This window comes from Giraffa tippelskirchi, chromosome 4 (assembly GCF_054371585.1).
Source record: "Giraffa tippelskirchi isolate mGirTip1 chromosome 4, T2T-mGirTip1v1.2.pri, whole genome shotgun sequence".
NCBI classification, from domain to species: Eukaryota; Metazoa; Chordata; class Mammalia; order Artiodactyla; family Giraffidae; genus Giraffa; species Giraffa tippelskirchi.
Window position 1 is genome coordinate 24,822,081 of NC_137278.1, and position 19,844 is coordinate 24,841,924.

Here is a 19,844-nt window from a genome sequence, read left to right on the forward strand (position 1 = left end):
ATACATTGTGCAAATTAATAAGCATTTTTCTCCAGAAGTTTTGTCTATTTTTTTTTCTATTTTGTATTTTCATATAATTAAAAAAAGTAATTTTCAATTAGTGACTATTCCATCTTAATGACTATCAGTAATTGAAGAAAGTATCTGTACTGGATTCTAATTTTTATATAATCAGTTCCTAGAAGTATCTATGGTTCACACACTGAAGGCATTAAACACCCACTATAAAGCAAAAAGGTGTTTGTCTTTTTGAGAAAATGCTTCTATTCTTATTTCTTTATTTCACCAATTGTGATGTTCTTAAACATTTTATGCTGGTTCAGTGTTGCTGCCCATTAATCATTATCATATTTCTGTACAGTCTGTTACTAGGCCTTACGTTCTCCTAATCTACTACCGTTTTTAGTTGCAAGCATGAAAAGCACAAATTAGTCCTCCAAAACAACCTCTGCCCCACATCATAGAGACTTAGGGCAGGGAAAATTGCAGCCAACCTCATCACAAATTCTGTGCTAGCTTTTGAAAAGAGTTAGGAGGACATGCACAAGAATCTGGAATAACTTAAACTCTTGTTGTTTTTTGTGAAAGGATACTTCTTATCTAGGGGTAAGGAAGAAACAACTATGTTTCAGTTGAGCAGCACCTGTAACAAGTCTGTCTCCCTAAGGTTGCCCAGCTGGAGTCCTGAGAAGTACCTTTTATTTAACTTTGTCTTTCTGAACCTTGTCCGCCTGGGGCAACATCTGGCAGAGGTTTTTTTATTACATAATATAACATGTAAACAATCATTTAAAACAGAAGAGATATTTATTCTGTCCCTCTAGAAAGGACAAGTAAATAGCCACTTTTCCACCATACCTGGTATTCCCCAATGATAGAATGAGAGTGTGACGTATAACAAAAAAGAATGCACTAAGCTGTAAAGCTGAACTATAAGCTACCCAACAGAGTTAGATTCATAACCCAAAGAAAGCTATAGCAGATTATTTATACATCAGCAGATTGATAATAAACATCCTGCACAGACTTGTGACTTCCCTGGAGCACTCCAACAACCAGCCCCTGTGTGGTTTCCCACAATAAGAGAGTTTGATTGTACAGGGGAGGTGATAAAAAGTGAACTTTAAGTTCTCAAGCCAAAATTGTATACTTGCAACTTCTTTGAAAGAGCTCATATTGGGATGGTCATCCTGTGAAAAGGATTGTTATAGTTTTACAGATGTAAATGTTAATGTGATTAATTATTATAATTTAAAGATAGTTCCAAACTCTTGAGATAACACTGAACAGTGAAAGTTGAATATTCATTACTTTAAAAAATAATTTTTAAATTAATTTTTAATTGGATATAGATTACTTTTTAATTGACATCAAAATTTTTAGCTTTTCATTACAGAAAATTTTAAATAAATAACAAAAGTAGCCCATCACCAATCTTTAAAAATTATCAACTTGAGCAATTTTGTTTCACCTATACTCCCACCCGCTTCCCTACTTCCACATCATTTTGAAGCAAATCCCAGACATAGTATTGTTTCTCTTAATGGGTCAGAACCTTTCTCTAAAAGTTACGGCTCTTAAAAAATAAAAACATGACTCAATACAGTATTTATTTATTGATGTACATAAAAGTTCAGCAATCATTCCTTAATGCTCTAAAGTATTCAGTGTTGAAATTTCCAATTATTTCTTAAATATCATAATTTAAAACACACCTAAATAGCTACTATTAGTATTTGTAATATAGCAGTAAGTTAAACACTGTAAAAAGCAGCAATGCAAATGTTCTAGATTTGTTGCACCTACTTTTTCTTTTCAGTGTCTTGATATGCTGGAATGCTTAGGAATTCCCTGGGTCCAAGCTGCTGGTGAAGCTGAAGCCATGTGTGCCTACCTCAACGCTAATGGTTATGTGGATGGCTGTCTCACCAATGATGGAGACACTTTCCTTTATGGGGCCCAGACTGTTTATAGGAATTTCACTATGAACACCAAGGTATTTTGTCTTTCTCTTTTTCAGCATTTGTTTTAAAAGCTACTTTTTTTTTAAAGGGGATTATTAGAGGATTAGATAAACTAAAACGTGTAAAATGCTTACCTTCATGCTTGTGTTTTTTTGTGTGTGTGCACGTGGTTGCGAAGTCTTGTCTGACTCTTTGCAGCCCTATGGACTATAGCCCGCCAGGCTCCTCTGTCCATGGGATTCTCCTTGCAAGAACACTGGAGTGGGTTGCCATTTTCTTCTCCAGGGGATCTTCCCAATCCAGGGATAGAACCAGCATCTCCTGCATTGCAGGGGGATTCTTTACCATAATGCTTGGTACACAGCAATTGCTAAATAAAATGTTTACTCATATTAAAAATATCACTACTGCATGGTTCATTCTCTTTTAAATGTGGATTTCTCTCCTAAGAACTTGATTTGTTTCACATGGTTTAATTCTAAATCAGTTTCAATTAGGTATTGTAAAGTGTCATATGATATGTATTGCCTTGAACCAGAATTTCCACTGTTACTAAGCCTCAAAATACCTCCAAGTATGCGAAGAGAGATATACAAGGATGTTATTATTAGTTGCAGCATTGTCAGTACTTGTAAAAACTTGGCAAACAACCCAAATGCCCATTGGTAGGGAATGGCTAAATACAGCCATGGTTCTCATGGAGGCAGGTACTATATGGGACATATTCATTGTAACTGTTCAAGGTTGAGCAAGGGAGACTATGGACATTTGATGGGTTGAAGCCAGGAAAACTAAACCATTTGCCAGAAAATTCTGTTATCTTTCTGAAAATGCTTCCAGTGTCCCCATCGAGAAAAACTATCTTGGAGTCCATCTAGTATAATAGTAAGCCATCATTAAGGCCTAGGTGGCTCTAGTAGTAAAGAACTCACCTGCCAATGCAGGAGACATGAGAGATGCGGGTTCAATCCCTGGGTCAGTAAGATACCCTGGAGGAGGGCACAGCAACCCAGTCCAGTATTCTTGCCTGGAGAATCCCATGGAGGGAGGAGCCTGGAGGGCTACAGTCCATAGGGTTGCAAAGAGTCGGACACGACTGAAGAGACTAAGATATCCAAATGTATTGGTGGGCAAGAAATATTGCAAAATAGTATTTTTATATAATCCTATTTTTACTTTAAATAAGCATTTGTATATATGTGTTAAAGAGTTTCTTAGAGGAATATGCTTGGCTATCAATAATAGTTACTTCAGATGATGCATTTACAGGGAATGTTTACTTTCTATAATATACATTTTATGTTTAATTATTTAAGATGAAAATCTACTTTTGTAGACACCAAAAGACAAGAAGAAAAGAATGACTGCTATAGTTATTTTTTTAAAGCTATTTTTGAAACTTGATTTTATTTCCAGATGTTAAAATATTAGGTTGTATGAAGATTCTGGTGATCAAGATAACTTTAAACTTTTAGGAATAAATATTTAGAGGCAGCTTTGACAAATTATGTTTTACAATGTTGATTTTGTTTAGTTTCCTGAAGATGAAACTAAATCTGTACTTTCTTCTAGGACCCACATGTTGACTGTTATACAATGTCATCCATCAAGAGTAAACTAGGTTTGAATAGAGATGCTCTGATTGGGCTGGCAATACTACTTGGCTGTGATTATCTTCCAAAAGTATGCTGAAATTGTATTTATTTACTATTCATAGTGGCTTTTTCTGATACCTTACATGCTACATAAATATGAATATAATATGGTATTATATAGTTAAGGACCTAATTTAGATATGGGTGTAATAAACTATTCAGTAACTAAAATAATCAACATTTCAAGTGGCATTAAAATGCTCGCTCACTGTGGCACTGAATGTTATAAATGAGAATAGAATCATAAGTGGTACTACAGCTTGAATCTCAGTATACCATTACTCTAAGAGATTCATATTCACATTTAACTGTCCTTTTAGAGAAATATAGGAGCTACTCTTTTCTTGTCTCATGCCAATATTAGTTTCTATCACTGTTTGTCTGTGTTCTGGTTTTGAATCTCCATAGTAACTTTCTAACTGTACACATGCTCCATGTTATTGTTACTGTTGCTAGGCAACATGATTATTGGGCTAAGTCATTCATCCCTCTATGCCTCTTAGCATTGCATTGAGTTTTGCTCACGAAAGCCTTTTTATTTTGTATCTTAAGATAACAATACACACTCAGTGACAGACGGGTATAATAGGTGAGGGATGAATTAAGAATTACAATGATAACCCCATTCATAAATATGATATTTAAAAATAGAAAATGATTTATATTGTAGCTCCTACTATTTTTATATAGACCCATTATTATGTCCCTGCTGATCCTCTTTGTATCCTTATTAAATCCTTCATTATACTATTGACTATATCCCTAAGAGAAGTCTAAAGAGGGATGACATATGTATTTTTTTTCACTAGGGCATAGGAGAGGGAAAAAATAATAGGATAATAAAATTATTAATTCTGATTTCTAATCTGTGTCACCAGTGACCAAATAGAGAAATCAACAATTTTTTTAACAAGAAAAGAAAACAGGATGAAAAAAAGCTTTTAAATAACACAAAAAATAATTACTGTAGTTCTCATTCTGAAATAGAAGATTCCTATTTCCTATATGTAATTGTATCATAATTAAAGTCTGGAAACAGCCCAGTGTTGAATATAAGAAAAAATTTGCAAACTTGAACTCACAAAAACCAGTTTCAGCTATAGTGGTATTTATTACATTATAGACTAGCCTTGCCTATTTTGATTTTTTGTATCTTTGCAACCAAAATTGCTATCTATTTATATCATTGTACTTAATGATCTTTAAGACACTACTATAATAACATAATTTGCTGAAAAAATTTTTGGAAAAAAATTTAATAGGTAACTAAATGCTAATACAAGAAGGGTCATATGCAAAATATCTAGTAACCGGTTTACTAAAGACATAGGCTATAGAAATGGAACAAGCTTCTGGCACCCTCTGTTGTGCCATGTGTTACCCTAATCCTGAGTGTAGGTGGGTTGGGAAGGGAACTCAGATTAGAGAGAAGACCCCTTTGCCAGCAGGCACTCAGGATATGTGGGCAGTGACTGTTTACTAACCAGTTTGGAAGTATTTTAACACTGATATGTCTATCCTGATGCATATTGGCTAAAGAGCAGCATTGCTTACAAAGGCATATTAATAAACTTTTATAGGAACTAGAAGACTCAATCTAAACCAGAAATTGTCATGTGAATATACATTTATTTTTTATATATATAGATGTGTGTATATATATATATATATAGTGTTAGAAATTAAATGCTTGTTTTAATTTTCTTAAGTTACTAATTTCAGGAATTAACTTGGAATTCTCTTTTGTTCTATTGGATGTCTGGATCTTTCATTATTAAATGTTTCATATAGTCAAAGAACATGCCTTTTCCTGATTATAAATATTGCATAGTTAGGTTAAATTAAAATATTATCAAAATAACATAGAAAATGAAATGCTGTTCCTCTAAAATGCTGTTTCTCCCTCTCCTAAAATAAACTGTAAGTGCTTTTGTATGTAACTCTGACTTTTTTGGTTACATAAGTTAACACTGTAATTGCTATTTAACCTACAAATCTAAGCCACACCGTATTCTCTTCTGCAGTTTTCATTTACACCTAACAATGCGTCTTGCACACGTAGAGTTACCTCCTCTGAGCTGCACAGTCCTACACTGAATGAATGCATCATCCTTCATTTTATCTGTTCCCTAGTGATTAACATTTGAATTTCTTTTCCCACTTTCTGAAAGGGAGTCCCTGGAGTTGGAAAAGAGCAAGCATTAAAACTGATAAAGATTTTGAAAGGGCAAAGTTTACTTCAGAGGTAACTAAAAATTATTTTTGCTTATGACAGTAGTCTTCTAGTCTTGTTGAATTTAATAGTGTATACAATAAGTATTGGGCTTTCCAAAAAAGGGTTTTGTATTTTTAAGCTGATCTATATTTTCACTGACAATCACTTATTTATTCTGACATTTTCCAAAGAAAGCTGAAAAGAACATATCCTAAGCCATGCTTTGCATCGTCAATATTATTAGCTCACTACAAACACAAGTAGAAAGATGTCAAACGGGTTTATTTATAACCATGGACATTTACCATAAGCTATCTTAGACTATTTTATCAACAAGTAAAGATAAACCAGCATAATTAATTTTATATTTAAAATTATTTTTGTATAAATACTTTGATACTGTATTTTTCTATCAATGAAATGCCTGACATGTTGCAAATATTTAATTAGTAACACTTGATCAAAAGTTTTACTTCACTACCCTTTGTTCTATATTCACAAATTCTAATGAATTTAGACTATATGATTTGAGGATTCAGGCTTCTCTGGTAGCTCAGAAGGTAAAGAATCTACCTGTGATGCGGTAGAGGAAGATCTGATCCCTGGGTCTGGAAGATTCTCCTGGAGAAGGAAATGGCAGCCCACTGCAGTATTCTTGCCTGGAGAATCCTATAGACAGAGGACCCTGGCAGGCTACAGTCAATGGAGTTGTAAAGAGTCAGACATGACTGAGCGACTAACACTTTCACTTCATTTGAGGAGTCGGGAAAATTAAGATAAGAGTAAATTGAAGTTTGCAAACTGTGCTGTTTTGTTTTGAGCTTTCAAAATGAATCTATCAATTATATTTGCTTGATGAGGGCAATATTTTATAAAAAATGAATATTGATGATAATAAAGTATAGAATGAATAGAAGGAAAGGAACAGGACACTGGGACAGTTAAAATAATCTTGGCCTCCAGTAGGTATAAGATAGTGAGTAAATGAAAAGAAGCATCAGGTGGTAGAAATGAAGATTGTGATGACCATGAGAAAGATTTCAGATATTCATGCTCTTTTGTAAGATGCCTCTCTTTCCACTGTAAGGCTAATGATAGATCTAAGACTTTAATAAACTCATTATTAATATCAGTGATTACTATTTTTCAAAGCAGGAAAGCAAAGGTGTACTTTGGCATGGGGATGAGTTAAGGAATGATTTGGGAATTGTGAAGAATAAAATAAAAAAGGAAAAGAAAGCAAATATGACTCTTGGCTAACTATAAATCATTCTTATTGAGACAGTTTCAGCAAAGGCGAACTTTTGGCAATATTTTATGTTTGTCTTCACAGTTGAAAATAATGAGATTATGTTTTCTTATAATAATCTGTCATTCTAATTTTTATTAATTTAGACTAACCTTCCCCTGAGTTTTAAATTTTGTTATGTTTTTATGTTCCCAGGCTAGGACAGCAACTTTACTGCCAAAGGGAAAATTAGTAGGCAAGTGGAAAGGAGCAGAATAGCCTGACCTTTGAGAACATGGCAGTTCGGTGACCTTAGTATTTGTTTGTTGTTTTTTTTTTAAACCATTTTCTTTTGAAGGTTTAATCAGTGGAATGAAAGATCTTGTTATTCTAATTCACAACCAGTACTTGTTAACAAACTGGCCCATTGCTCTGTGTGTTCCCACCCAGGTAAGCAGACATAAGGAGTGATATCTCTGGAACACTGCGGTCTAGCCATCTATGTTTAGTATATACCTATGTTTCATCTCTATTCCTTTGGTACTTTTTACTAACCTACCTTCCTTAGCTAATCGGGAACCTGCAGAGTCAGGAGTTGTGTCACATACACACAGTAGACACTCAGTAAATACTTACTGAATGAAGTAATGTTGTATCAATGATAGATATAGGATAACTGTAGTTTCAAACTGCATTATCAAATTATTTCAGTGTTAAAATTATGTTTTCAATATAGAAATCCATTTTAAGAAAAAATTGTACTGATAAATCTTAGGGGAAAATGGAAGTGAAACTCCTTGTTTTTATATCAGTGATTTGTTTATATTTATATGGTGTATTTTTATTGTGTGTGAAGACGGTGACAACATTAATTTCTAATACATGTTCACTGTTACTGAAAATAGCTTGGATTCTCTTCATTAGTCTTGATTAAAAAAATGATGTCCCTGGAAATTCCCTGGCAGTCCAGTTGCTAGTACTCCACTGCCAAAGGCACGGGTTCAGTCCCTGATCAGGGAACTAATAAGTAGATAAAGAACCCATCTCTCTCTTTGCAATATAAGAATTGTCTTTAAAAAAAAAAAAAAAAAGATGTTTCTGACATGTACTGGGTCAAAAAATCCTTTTGCTCTCAGGAGAGATTAGGAGATCATATTAGCTCATCTTTTAAAAGAAATTCTGCTCTATTTTTCTTAATATATTTTCATTGGCATTTAAGAATTATAGGTGATAGCATGGAAGAAATAAGTGTTTTTATAGATAAAGTGCCATTCTGCAGGGGTTTTTTGATGCCTTATGAATGATGGTTTTAGGTCATATCACTTATGTAAGCTCTCATGTATTCTCAAGACAGTGTTGAAGGTAGTCATGCTTTCCTTTTAATGGTCACTAGGGCCCAGCATCCAGGCCATAACCAGAATTTGTTTATGTTCCAAGCTTAGTTTAAAAATAGCTATATAGGTAACTGAGAGCTAGCCACTAGTAAAGGTAATAACTGCTGTATTCCTTTCATATTCTTATTTTTTAAAATTTCAAGAATTATTCTATTGCCTAAATAATTTTTTACCAACAATATCCTTCTTGTGTGTAACTACCACTTACTCCACAGTCTTCCATTGATTACTCTAAATGCACAGATTCATATTACAAATTAACACTTTCAGATAGAAGAGTAATTTACAGAAAAATAAAATAGTATCAGTGATGGTAACAGCTGAGGACTTAGTTTAGCCTAAGAATTAACTGTTGTGTTTATTACTCTATTCAACCTAAATGTATTAAAACCCTTCTATATGCTAGGTGTTATGCTAGGCAGTGTTTGTTTTTGAAAATTTGGGTAAGGCAAAGAAAAAAATGTATATAGAAGATAATTCTAAAAGGCAGTGAAAATTATACTTTTTGTGTCTCTGTAAAGGTTCATCTAAGGATCATGAACATAATGGATGCAAATTATGTCAAACTGATCGATACTGTGAACCACATGATTATGAATACTGTTGTCCTTGTGAATGGCACCGTACAGAACATGAGAGGCAACCGAATACAGTAGAAAACAATATTAAGAAGTAAGGTTTTATTTTTGTACTCAGTGTTTTCTGCCATGTGACCTATTTATATACCTTTAATTGAATTATTTCCACATAACTTCCCCTCATGTGTAGATTAATAATGTTTCACAAAATCCCTTTCTTGATTCTGTTCAAAAATTTGGCCATCTTAGAAGACAGTAATTTAATAATATTTCAGTGAGAAGGTTGATAACTGGTATACTATGCAAGGACACTTTTCAGTAAAGGAGATGAGATTAGAGGTGATGATTTTAGAGTCTATCTAAAATTGCCTGATTATATTAATAACCTGTATATAACTTATTTTCAGAAAAGCTTGCAGTTGTGAGGGATTCCCATTCCATGAGGTAATGAGTAATAATTCAACTATGTATTTATCTCAAAAGGTTTTTATAAAAGTTTGAGATCTCCATTCTTACTTTCTCTTCTCTTGCTAGGTTACTCAAGAATTCCTTCTGAACAAGGATAAATTGGTGAAGGCAGTCAGGTACCAAAGACCTGATTTATTATTGTTTCAGGTATCTGAAAATAAACTCTTACTTTACAGTTTGAAGTTGGATACTAGAAAGATAAAAGGGGTAATCGCTTTGATTGCTCTGAGAGGAGGTTTGAAGTAGATAGCTATTGAGTGCATGTGTATTTTACAAGCATTTATATCTACTTTTCATTCCTTTGTCACACAGTAGCTATATATTGCAGACCGTAAGACAAATCACAGTTGTGCTGTTCTTTACAAGACACCTTAAAGACCATGTGCAGATGTGTTGTATTCAGGGCTGTGTTGAGGGAGAGATGCTAATAACTGGAGAATGTAAAGGTCAAGCATATTGTTACGGAAGACAGTACAGTTTACAAGCGCATTGATCTAAATTTAAATTTGGACAGTCTGTCACTTACCGTGTAACCCTGGATATGTGTTTTCCTCAAAAAAAGAAATAAGATTACCTATCTTGTGAAATCACTTTGAGGATTAAATGAGACTATTTGTATTAACCCCTAGTATAGTAAGTAGAGAAACAGTCACTCAATAAATTGTAACTGCTTGTTGCTTAGCTCTACCAACCACAGTAATAATAATGGCAACCGACATTTATTGAACATTTAAAACTGATATTATATTTAACACATTGCGTGTAATCTTCCCTGACTTCATAATCTGTGTGCTGGATTGTATTTTACAGAGAGAAAACCTGAGGCTGAAAGAGGTTAAGTAATTTACCCAACATCTAGGAAATATGCTGGCATTCAGACCCAGAACCCTCACACTGAAATCATTGTGCAATATTGCCTCCTTAGGAGGCTCACTGCCCATTATGGGAATCTTTTTGTTGACACAACTTTAATATTAGTTATCTCTTACAGAAAAGATAAGATCACCTGGAGAGTGCTATTTGTTCAGCAAGAGATAATGAAGTCTTATTATATTTTTTATTACATTTACAGAGATTTACTCTTGAAAAAATGGAGTGGCCCAATCACTATGCATGTGAGAAATTGTTGACACTGTTAACCCACTATGACATGACAGAAAGGAAGCTCGGTCGAAGGAACTCTAATCAACTGCAGCCAATTCGGTAATATAAAGAATTGTATGGATAAGTACCTGTGTTTTCATTGGAACATCTTATGATCTAAAGTATTCTTCTTAATATCTTTAGTAGCAGGATATAGCAATATATCTCTTTGTTTTAGAAGAATGGAGGAAAGGTCTGCTGGAATATTAAAAGCTTATTCAGGGGTTAATGTCAAGATAACATAGTAAGTTCATGCTTTGACACTTTTCAGCCTCAAACATATAATAGACTATTAAAAGCAAGAAATATAAAAAGTTGTGCTGTGCTAAGTTGCTTCAGTTGTGTCTGACTCTGTGCGACGCTAAGGACTTTAGCCTGCCAGGCTCCTCTGTCCATGGGATTCTCCAGGCAAGAATACCGGAGTAGCTTACCGTGCCCTACTCCAGGGGATCTTCCTAACCCAGGGATCGAATCTGCGTCTCTTATGTCTAACCTGCATTGGCAGGCGGGTTCTTTACCACCATTGCCACCTGGGAGGCCCCTGTAAAAGTTGTAGCTAGGCTTAACTAGGTAATTATCTCAGTGGACCAGAAAGGGAACAGAAACATAAAGTAAGTGGAGGGGCTGAAACTGAGAATTGGTGACTCTCAGTGAAGGGTATATGATTATTCATTTTACTATTCTTAAAACTTTTCTTAAGGTTTAAACATTTTCAAAATAAAAAGTTTGGGGAAAGTATTAAAGAAAAAAGATAAGTTCCAAAGGAGTCACAATCCATTAGCATACATCTTTGATGACAATAGTAGACATCAGAATGATGGAGTAATATTTCAAAGCTTTGACTAAAAATTATTGGCAACCTAGACATCATTAAAATTATTCACTGGTTGGCAAGACACTTGCAGACATATGAAGATTAAAAGTTTGCCACTCACAGACCCTCATTAAAAGCACTGTTAAAAGTTGACTTCAGTAAGAAGGAAAATGAACTCAGGGGAGGATGAACTTCTATCTTTAAAACCAGTACATAAAATAGGAATGTAAAACTCCAACCAAAAGAATATAGGAAGGTAGAAAGGGAAAATAACAAAGATGAGCTTGGTAACCAGAACCACAAATAAGATGTATGAATGAATCCAACTGTCAATAATCATAATGAATGTAAGTGGATTAAACTCGTCTATTAGATGAGTAAACAAAATTTAGCAATATTCTGCTTTATAGGGCATGTGCAGAATAAAACTATATGAAGTTTGAAAATAAAAGAGATCAAAAGATTTACCAAGGAAAAAATTTACCAAAGTGATGTAGCAAAGTTAATAGAAGCAAAATAGACTTTAAAACAAAAATTGTTATTATGTAAAAGAGGAACACTGAATAATAATGAGAGGAAAATCTGATAAGATCTAACAATTATAGACACTATCTTTTAAATAAGCAAATCAGAAATAACTACACAGTAATTCCTTACAGAATCTTTAGAATATTATTAAAACAATAAAAATTAGTGGGCATTGAGTTATTCAGTCAACAAATTGAAGATTCCCAAATAAGTCATGCAATTAGACCCCATTAGATGTGTTTTTGTTTTTTTTCAGAATCGTTAAAAACCGAATCAGAAATGGAGTTCATTGTTTTGAAATAGAATGGGAAAAGCCTGGTATGTACATACTTTAAGCAAAATTTATAACGTTTAGTTTTGTATGTTTAGCAGATATCATATGTAAAACGTGTGTATATAAAAAAGAAATGAATCACATACACCAGTGTACCTGTGCTATATGTAACTCATAGTAAATTTTAAATGTCTTAAATTGATATTCCTTTTGTTGTTAATGTTTACAAAAGCAATATAGAAATGGTTTTGATGTATATTTCTCAAGAAAATACTACTACAAATAGTCTGGTCATTAGATTTCACTGTATAGTCAGTTCTCAAGAAATGAAGGTTGCTAATAGCACCCGTGGTGCTTCCTTTCCTTTCCTTCCATTTCTTTCTTTACTGTGTGTAGTTTTCATGGGAATTTATCGTGTCAAATTACTCTTATTTTCTGTAGACAGAAATACAGTGAACTCTGAATTAACTACAAAACTGAAGGCAAGAGACGCTCTGAGCACTTAAAATGAAAAATAATCCCAAATTCATTTCTGTTTGGCTTTGAAATTAGATTGTATAATTACATGTGACTGAGTGAGAGAATAGATTTGTCAATAAAAGTTCTAGTTGATAAATGATAAAGAATTACATAAGCTGTTCAAGGGAATAATAGGAAAGTAGCTGAAGAATTTTGAAAACCGTGTAGAAACAATTTCACCCACTACAGTGTATTTTCAGGACAGACTGGGGCATTAACCCAGTTTGGCCATGCATCTCTTCTGTCTAGAACTCAGGGTTAGGTGCCCACTTTCACTTATCCTTGTTGGAGTTATCCCTTAAGGAGAAAATGTACCCCAGGTTGCTTTAAGAAATACTCTTAAGTTCACTTGTTTCCATTGTTTCTACTTCAGACACATTAACTTACATTTCATGATAGTTTGGCTTCTTATGTAGTTTTGCCCTCATATAGGATAAACATAAGAATCTAGTGTACTATTTATGTATCTCATTGTAATTGTACACATTAGCATTCTCATTTTTGTTTATTGAGTTCTTGTGAGTCCAGTAAGCCTGGGTATTTCCTCAAGAGACTGATAATCTTTGAAACGCGATCTGGAAAATGGTAATAGTTTTGATGACCTTTCAATTCTGTCCTTTTCAGAAGCTACTACTAAAGAAAGCCAATGTTAAAGTTTTAGGAAATTGTCAGTTTCCATTCTTTATCTGGAATTTTACACTTATACTGAATTAAAACTGACTAACCTTATATAAATAAGATTTTCTCTAAGCTGTTCCTACCATCTCTGAAACAAAAGAAATTTAAAGTTCTAATTTAAATGGAACTTCTTTCCAGCTCTTGCCAGGTGGAAAAAGATCACTTCTGTATCAACATATTATTAGAATAGAGATGTTGTAAAGTAAGATTTGCGTGAGTTATCCATTTGTGAATGACCTAGTTGACCTGGTAAACTGAGTTACCTGGGAAAATGGAGTATTTGAGATCTGTTAGTAAGGTTGTTTTATTGTATTTTTAATCCTTTAGAACATTATGCTATAGAAAATAAACATGGAGAATTGGCTCTACAAACAATAGAAAAAGAGTCATTGTTTGAAGCAGCTTATCCTGAGATTGTTGCTATTTACCAAAAACAAAAGTCAGAAAATAAAGGGAAGAAACAAAACAGTAAGTATCACATTTGACAACTGTTCATGCTGCACACATAAATGAATTGTCCTGTTTGAACCTACTGTGTCCAAATTTTGCTGAAAGTTCTGTAAAATCAAGAGTAAGGATTATACTCTTGCTCTTTTGTCTTGACATACTTTGTTTTAAAATCTAAAAACCAGGAAAAAACCATTCCACTCTGAGTCTGCTAACTTAACTGAGTGTTAATAATAGTAATTACACTAACCATTTATTGAGCAGCTAGTATGTATAACATATTTAGGATTATAAATACGTTTTCTTTATTTCCCAGAACTCAGTGAAGAAATTTTAACATTATTTTATAACATGACAGTAATAACAGTATTTCTGAAAGAAAATATTTTATTATATTTTATTAATAATTATTTTGTTATAATTAGGTATAAAACAGTTTTCAGGAATCCACTGAGACAAAAGAGGCAAAAATTGATCATATAGATTTCTGATCTGAACTCTTTTTATTTACCCACATTAAAGAAAATAAAATAGATTTAAAATAGATTTTAATTGTATTGTATATTTGTTTCTTTTCAGGCACGAAAATTAAGTCTAAAGGAAACAGTTTGCCAGAATCAAATGAGATGATGAATGTTCAGTCACACATGACTTTAAAACCCACATGGGAAATCTTTCCTAAGCAGAATTCCAAGTTAAGCTTGGAAATGTCCCCTGATTCTGTATCACCCGAGGAATCTATTTCCACGTCATTGAATGTCTTGCTTTTACCTGAAGATGCTGCCTGTTTGACTACACAAGAGCAGTTAATATCTTCTCCAAGACCTTTGGCTATGCAGCAAATTAAAGATATCAGTAAGTCTCTAATTGCAGAATCTAGTCAACCTAGCACCTCATCCCATAATATGTCCGCAGTTGCTGATCTGCACTTGAGCACCATTGACTGGGAAGGCACTTCTTTCCGTGACTCTCCAGCCATCCCCAGGAGCACATTCGCTTGTGGTTTAAAATCGGAACTTGAAACAGCTATTCCTGGCAGTTTTAAAAATAATCCAGAGCAGTTGTATTGTGAATCAGAACGGCACACCACCAGTGTTAATAAAGTGTCCTGTTGGGATCTTCAAAAGGCTAATCCTGAGGAGCACCTACTTTCTGGCATCAGTGATTTACATCTTCAGGATTTACCCTTAAAGGAACGAATACTTATGAAATCATATCCTCAGAATACTGTAGAACCAGATGTTGACCTAAAAACTTTGTCCCTACTTACTGTAAAAGAACAGTGTATTGCTAATAGTACTTCTCATTGTCCATCACATCTTTCCAAGGATCTTCTAGGAATTCATTTGCAAAATGAATCTAGAAACTGTAAAGTTCTAAAAGGAGACCAACTGTTTCAAGAAAATGATAAATCAAATACATCTGTACCCTTGTCTGTCAATAACCCAGGAACGAAGACCTCCGATGTTAGAACTGGGCCACCAAATGCTGCTTTATATCATAGTAGAAAAGCTGGCGTTCAAATCGCTCAGAAAACTGTAATGAAGAAGAGCGTTTGCCTTGACAGACTTTCCTCTGATGAAGAAAGTATCCCAGAGTTTGGGAAAGCTAAATCCACAACTCAAACAATGAAGCAGAGTTCTCAGAAGCATAGCCCAACCCAGTTCAAGAAAAATGATGCCAACAAATTGAGTAACCCTAAGGCATATATTAAAGAAACTGAGCAGTGTGTCCAGGCTTATAAAACAGCTGGAGATGAAGAAGCCTGTTTCCCAGATACAGCAAAAGAGCCTCCGAGTTTTCTACAATACCATAAGGATAAAGATGACTCTGGTACCTGTTTGGATAGTCCTCTTCCTTTAAGTCAGAGATTAAAACTAAGGTTCCAAAACACTTGAAATTTAAAATATTCAGGTATGACTTAGTATTCTAGTGCTGTTGACATTAGCAGAAGCAGAAGGAAGGTATCTGATTAAGTAGAAAAATTTAATATGGTTCTATATATTATGAGACCCTTGCCATTTTAATCAAAACTGTAATTAAAATGTTCCCTAAAACTTTGGTTTTAAAGCACTATCCTCTATAGTGAAAACTCCAGATAATGTATATTTTTATAACATACTTTTTCCATTTAAAAAAATATCTTTATTGATTATGCTTTAGTTACAGCCTTAAAATGTTAGCATAGCACTAGACAGAGTAAATGTTGCAACCATTTGTTCATTTTTACTCATTTCTTCCACAAGCTTCTAAAGCATTTTTGGATATTACCACTTGTTCCCCAGAGGATAACTCTTTATAATTGCCTGCATTCTCATGTCTTCTTTTGTGCCTTTCTGGGAGTTATATTTACTCTCAATGTGAAGATACTTAAAACTGCTCTTCCAGTTTCAGTAATCTCATTCTCTTTTGTGAAATAAAATTCACAAAATTTTATATATAGTGAAACTCATGGTTGTAGTAGTTGAATAAATTTGGAAAGCTACTTCTTACATATCCCCAGAGGTTCACAGGTATGCCAAGTGGACAAAGATTTGAAAAATAGAGTGTATAACCAGAAGAGGATTAGAAACTTGCTCAGGATCATGCAACTAATTAATAGTGGTATGGGAACCAGATTTCTTTTTTATAGCACTTTCTTCTTTCCCTTTTTGTAAAAAAAAATGAATCTGTGGCTTCCCTGGTGGCTAGGGGGTGAAGAATCCACCTGCAATGCAGGAAACACGGATTTGATTCCTGGGTCAGGAAGATCCCCCTGGAGAAGGAAATGTGATCAAACCCAGGTCTCCCACATTGCAGGCGGATTCTTTACCAGCTGAGCCGCAAGGGAAGCCCAAGAATACTGGAATAGGTAGCCTATCCCTTCTCCAGTGGATCTTCCCAACCCAGGAATCAAACCAGAGTCTCCTGCATTTCAGGCGGATTCTTTACCAACTGAGCTATCAGGGAAGCCCAAGGAAGTGGCAACCCACTCCAATATTCTTGCCTAGAAAATTCCCATGGACAGAGGAGCCTGGCGGGCTACTCTGGGAGCATGGGGTCGCAAGAGTCAGGCATGGCTTAGCAACTAACAACAACATATATACTCACATCAATACCTCCAAATATTAAGTTATTCATTACTTTACCTACCACTCAAAAATTCTAAAGGGAACCAGAATGGAAAGGAAAAAGTAAAACTATTACTACTTGCAATGGTAAGACCTCATGTTTATGAAATTCTGAGGAATTCACTGAAAACTGTTAGAACTGATCAGTGAGTTCAACAGGTTGCAGGATACAAGGTCAAGATACAAACATCAGTTATATATCTATACTCCTGCAATAAATAATACTAAATGAAATTAAATTCTTTTTACAACAAAAAAATACTTTGGAATAAGTTTAACAAAAGAAACACAAAATATATACTCTGAAAATTATAAATTATCAACTAAAAGAAATTCAAGATAATCTAAATAAATGAAAAGACATCCATGTTCATGGATCAGGAGACCTGATATTGAGATGAGAATACTTCCCAAACAAATTTGCAGATTCAGTGCAATCCCCACCAGCTGATTTCTTTGTAGAAACTGATAAGCTAATTCTGAAATATATATGGAAATTTAAAAGGCACAGAATAGGCAAAATAATCTTTACAGAAAAGAAATGACAAGGTAGTACTTGCCCTTCTGATTCTGATTTCAAAACTTACTACAAAACTACAGTAATGAATGTGTTGAATGCCATAAAGGTCGACATAGATCAGTGGGATAGAATGGAAAGTCCAAAAACATGTCCTTGGGCTTTTCAGGTGGCTCAAATGGTAAAGAATCTGTCAGCAAGGAGACGTAGGAGAAAGTGGGTTTCATCCCTGGGCTAGGAAGATCCCTGTAGGAAAAAATGACAACCCACTCCAGTATTCTTGCCTGGAGAATCCCATGGACAGAGGAACCTGGCAAGCTACAGTCCATCAGGTCACAAAGAGTCGGACATGACTTAGTGACTAAACAACCACAGCAGCAATAACAGAAACTCATTTGACTTTGCTATAAGCTTCCTCTTTTAAAAATTTCCCCTATGCCTTTAAATAGTTTAGAATAACTATAAATAACATGAATTTACATATGAAAACAATAAATTTACTTTGAAGACCTGACATTAGAAAAATTGACAGTATGGTGGCTACCAAGAATGTTATTTCATTGGTAAACTTAACCACATTTTAGATTTTAGCCAGTTTTGAACTAGTATCACATATTTTTAGTAATCTCAGTTTTAAATGCACATGTAATGTAACTTTTAAATTTTTCAAGGACTTACGCTTTTGGCATAAATTGGACATTAATTACTGCATAGATACGTGTACAGCTCTAAGTTCTGAAGTTCGAGTTGCACAAAACCCCAGTACTATGCATTGAAGGGGATGAGGATGAAGTTGTACTTTGGAGTACTTAATTTGGTTTTGAACTGCTTACCTGATCCCACGCCCAGTAGATTTATGTTCTCAGACATATACCTAAAGACTCCTTTTTCACCAACTTTTTTTTACTGTGGTATAATTTACGTACAATAAAATCCACTTATTTTAAGTGTAAGTTTGATGAATTTTGGTAATTGTGTCCATTTGTGTAACTTACACCACAATCAAAATATGGAAAATTTCCATCACCCCAAAGTTTCTTTATGCTTCTTTGCAGTTAATCCTCTCTCCCAAGCCTTGATACCAGGTAACAACTGATATACTTTTCTCACTATGGTTTGCTTTTTCTAGAATGTCTATAAACAGGACCATACAATATATAGTCTTTGACTTTCTACTTAGTACATTTTTAAGACTTATGTATGTTGTATATATTAATATCTTGTGGTGTAGAGAAGTATGACATAATTGTAGACATAATTGTATGACATAATTTAATTGTAGAGTAGTATGACTTAATATTCAGTTCAGTCGTTTACTTGTGTCCAGCTCTTTGTGACGCCATGGACTGTAGCACGTCAGGCTTCCCTGTCCATCAACAACTCACAGAGCTTGCCCAAACTCATGTCTATCAAGTCGGTGATGCCACCCAACCATCTTGTCCCCTGTTGTCCCTTTCTCCTCCTGCGTTCAGTCTTTCCCAGCATCAGGGTCTTTTCAAATGAGTCGGCTTGTCGCATCAGATGACCAAAGTATTGGAGTTTTAGCTTCAGCCTCAGTCCTTCCAATGAATATTCAGGGTTGATTTCCTTTAGGATTGACTGGTTGGATCTCCTTGCTGTTCAAATGACTCTGAAGAGTCTTCTCCAGCACCACAGTTCAAAAGCATCAATTCTTCAGCGCTCAGTCTTCTTTATAGTCCAACTCTCACATCCATACATGACTACTGGAAAAACCATAGCTTTGACTGTATGGCCCTTTGTTGGCAAAGTAATGTCTCTGCTTTTTAATACACTGTTTAGGTTTGTCATAGCTTTTCCAAGGAGCAAGTGTCTTAATTTTGTGGCCGCAGTCACCATCTGCAGTGATTTCGGAGCCCAAGAAAATAAAGTCTCTCACTGTTTCCATTGTTTCCCCATCTGTTTGCCATGAAATGATGGGACCGGATGCCATGTCGCTTTTTGAATGACATAATATTAATACACCATCATTTTTTATTATGTCATCAGTTGATGGAAAATAGAGTTATTTTCACATTTTAGCTATTATGGATAGTGTGGCCATGAATATTCAGAAAGAGGTCTTTAGGTGGACACAGATTTTCACTTCAGATAAATAAGAATGAGATTGCTGGTTCATATGATCAGCATATGTTTAATTTTTTAAGATATTATCACAGTCTTCCAAAAAACCATCGCATTCCCAACAGCTATATATTGGGGTTTTAATTATGCTACATTGTCACAAAAACTTAATGTTGTCAGTCACTTTCATTTTAGTCATTCTAATTGGTGCATGGTGGATCTCATTGTGA

The 19,844-nt window shown here is 34.4% G+C and overlaps 1 protein-coding gene across 7 annotated transcripts in view; it reads left to right on the top strand.

Moving 5' to 3' along the window:
- GEN1 (GEN1 structure-specific endonuclease) overlaps positions 1–19,844 on the top strand; it is a 36,759-nt gene that overhangs the window by 8,697 nt on the left and 8,218 nt on the right. For 4 of the 7 annotated variants that reach the window (XM_081591212.1, XM_081591211.1, XM_081591209.1 and 1 more), the window contains 11 exons: positions 1,820–1,996; positions 3,537–3,647; positions 5,791–5,864; positions 7,421–7,512; positions 8,978–9,128; positions 9,442–9,478; positions 9,569–9,649; positions 10,575–10,705; positions 12,244–12,305; positions 13,786–13,926; positions 14,485–18,485. In XM_081591212.1, the coding sequence (XP_081447338.1) occupies positions 1,820–1,996; positions 3,537–3,647; positions 5,791–5,864; positions 7,421–7,512; positions 8,978–9,128; positions 9,442–9,478; positions 9,569–9,649; positions 10,575–10,705; positions 12,244–12,305; positions 13,786–13,926; positions 14,485–15,803 (2,376 nt within the window). In that variant the 3' untranslated portion in view covers positions 15,804–18,485. Of the gene's footprint in view, positions 1–1,819; positions 1,997–3,536; positions 3,648–5,790; positions 5,865–7,420; positions 7,513–8,977; positions 9,129–9,441; positions 9,479–9,568; positions 9,650–10,574; positions 10,706–12,243; positions 12,306–13,785; positions 13,927–14,484; positions 18,486–19,844 lie in introns of those variants that run through there. The other 3 variants (XR_014082277.1, XM_081591210.1, XM_081591208.1) reach the window with 2 other exon arrangements.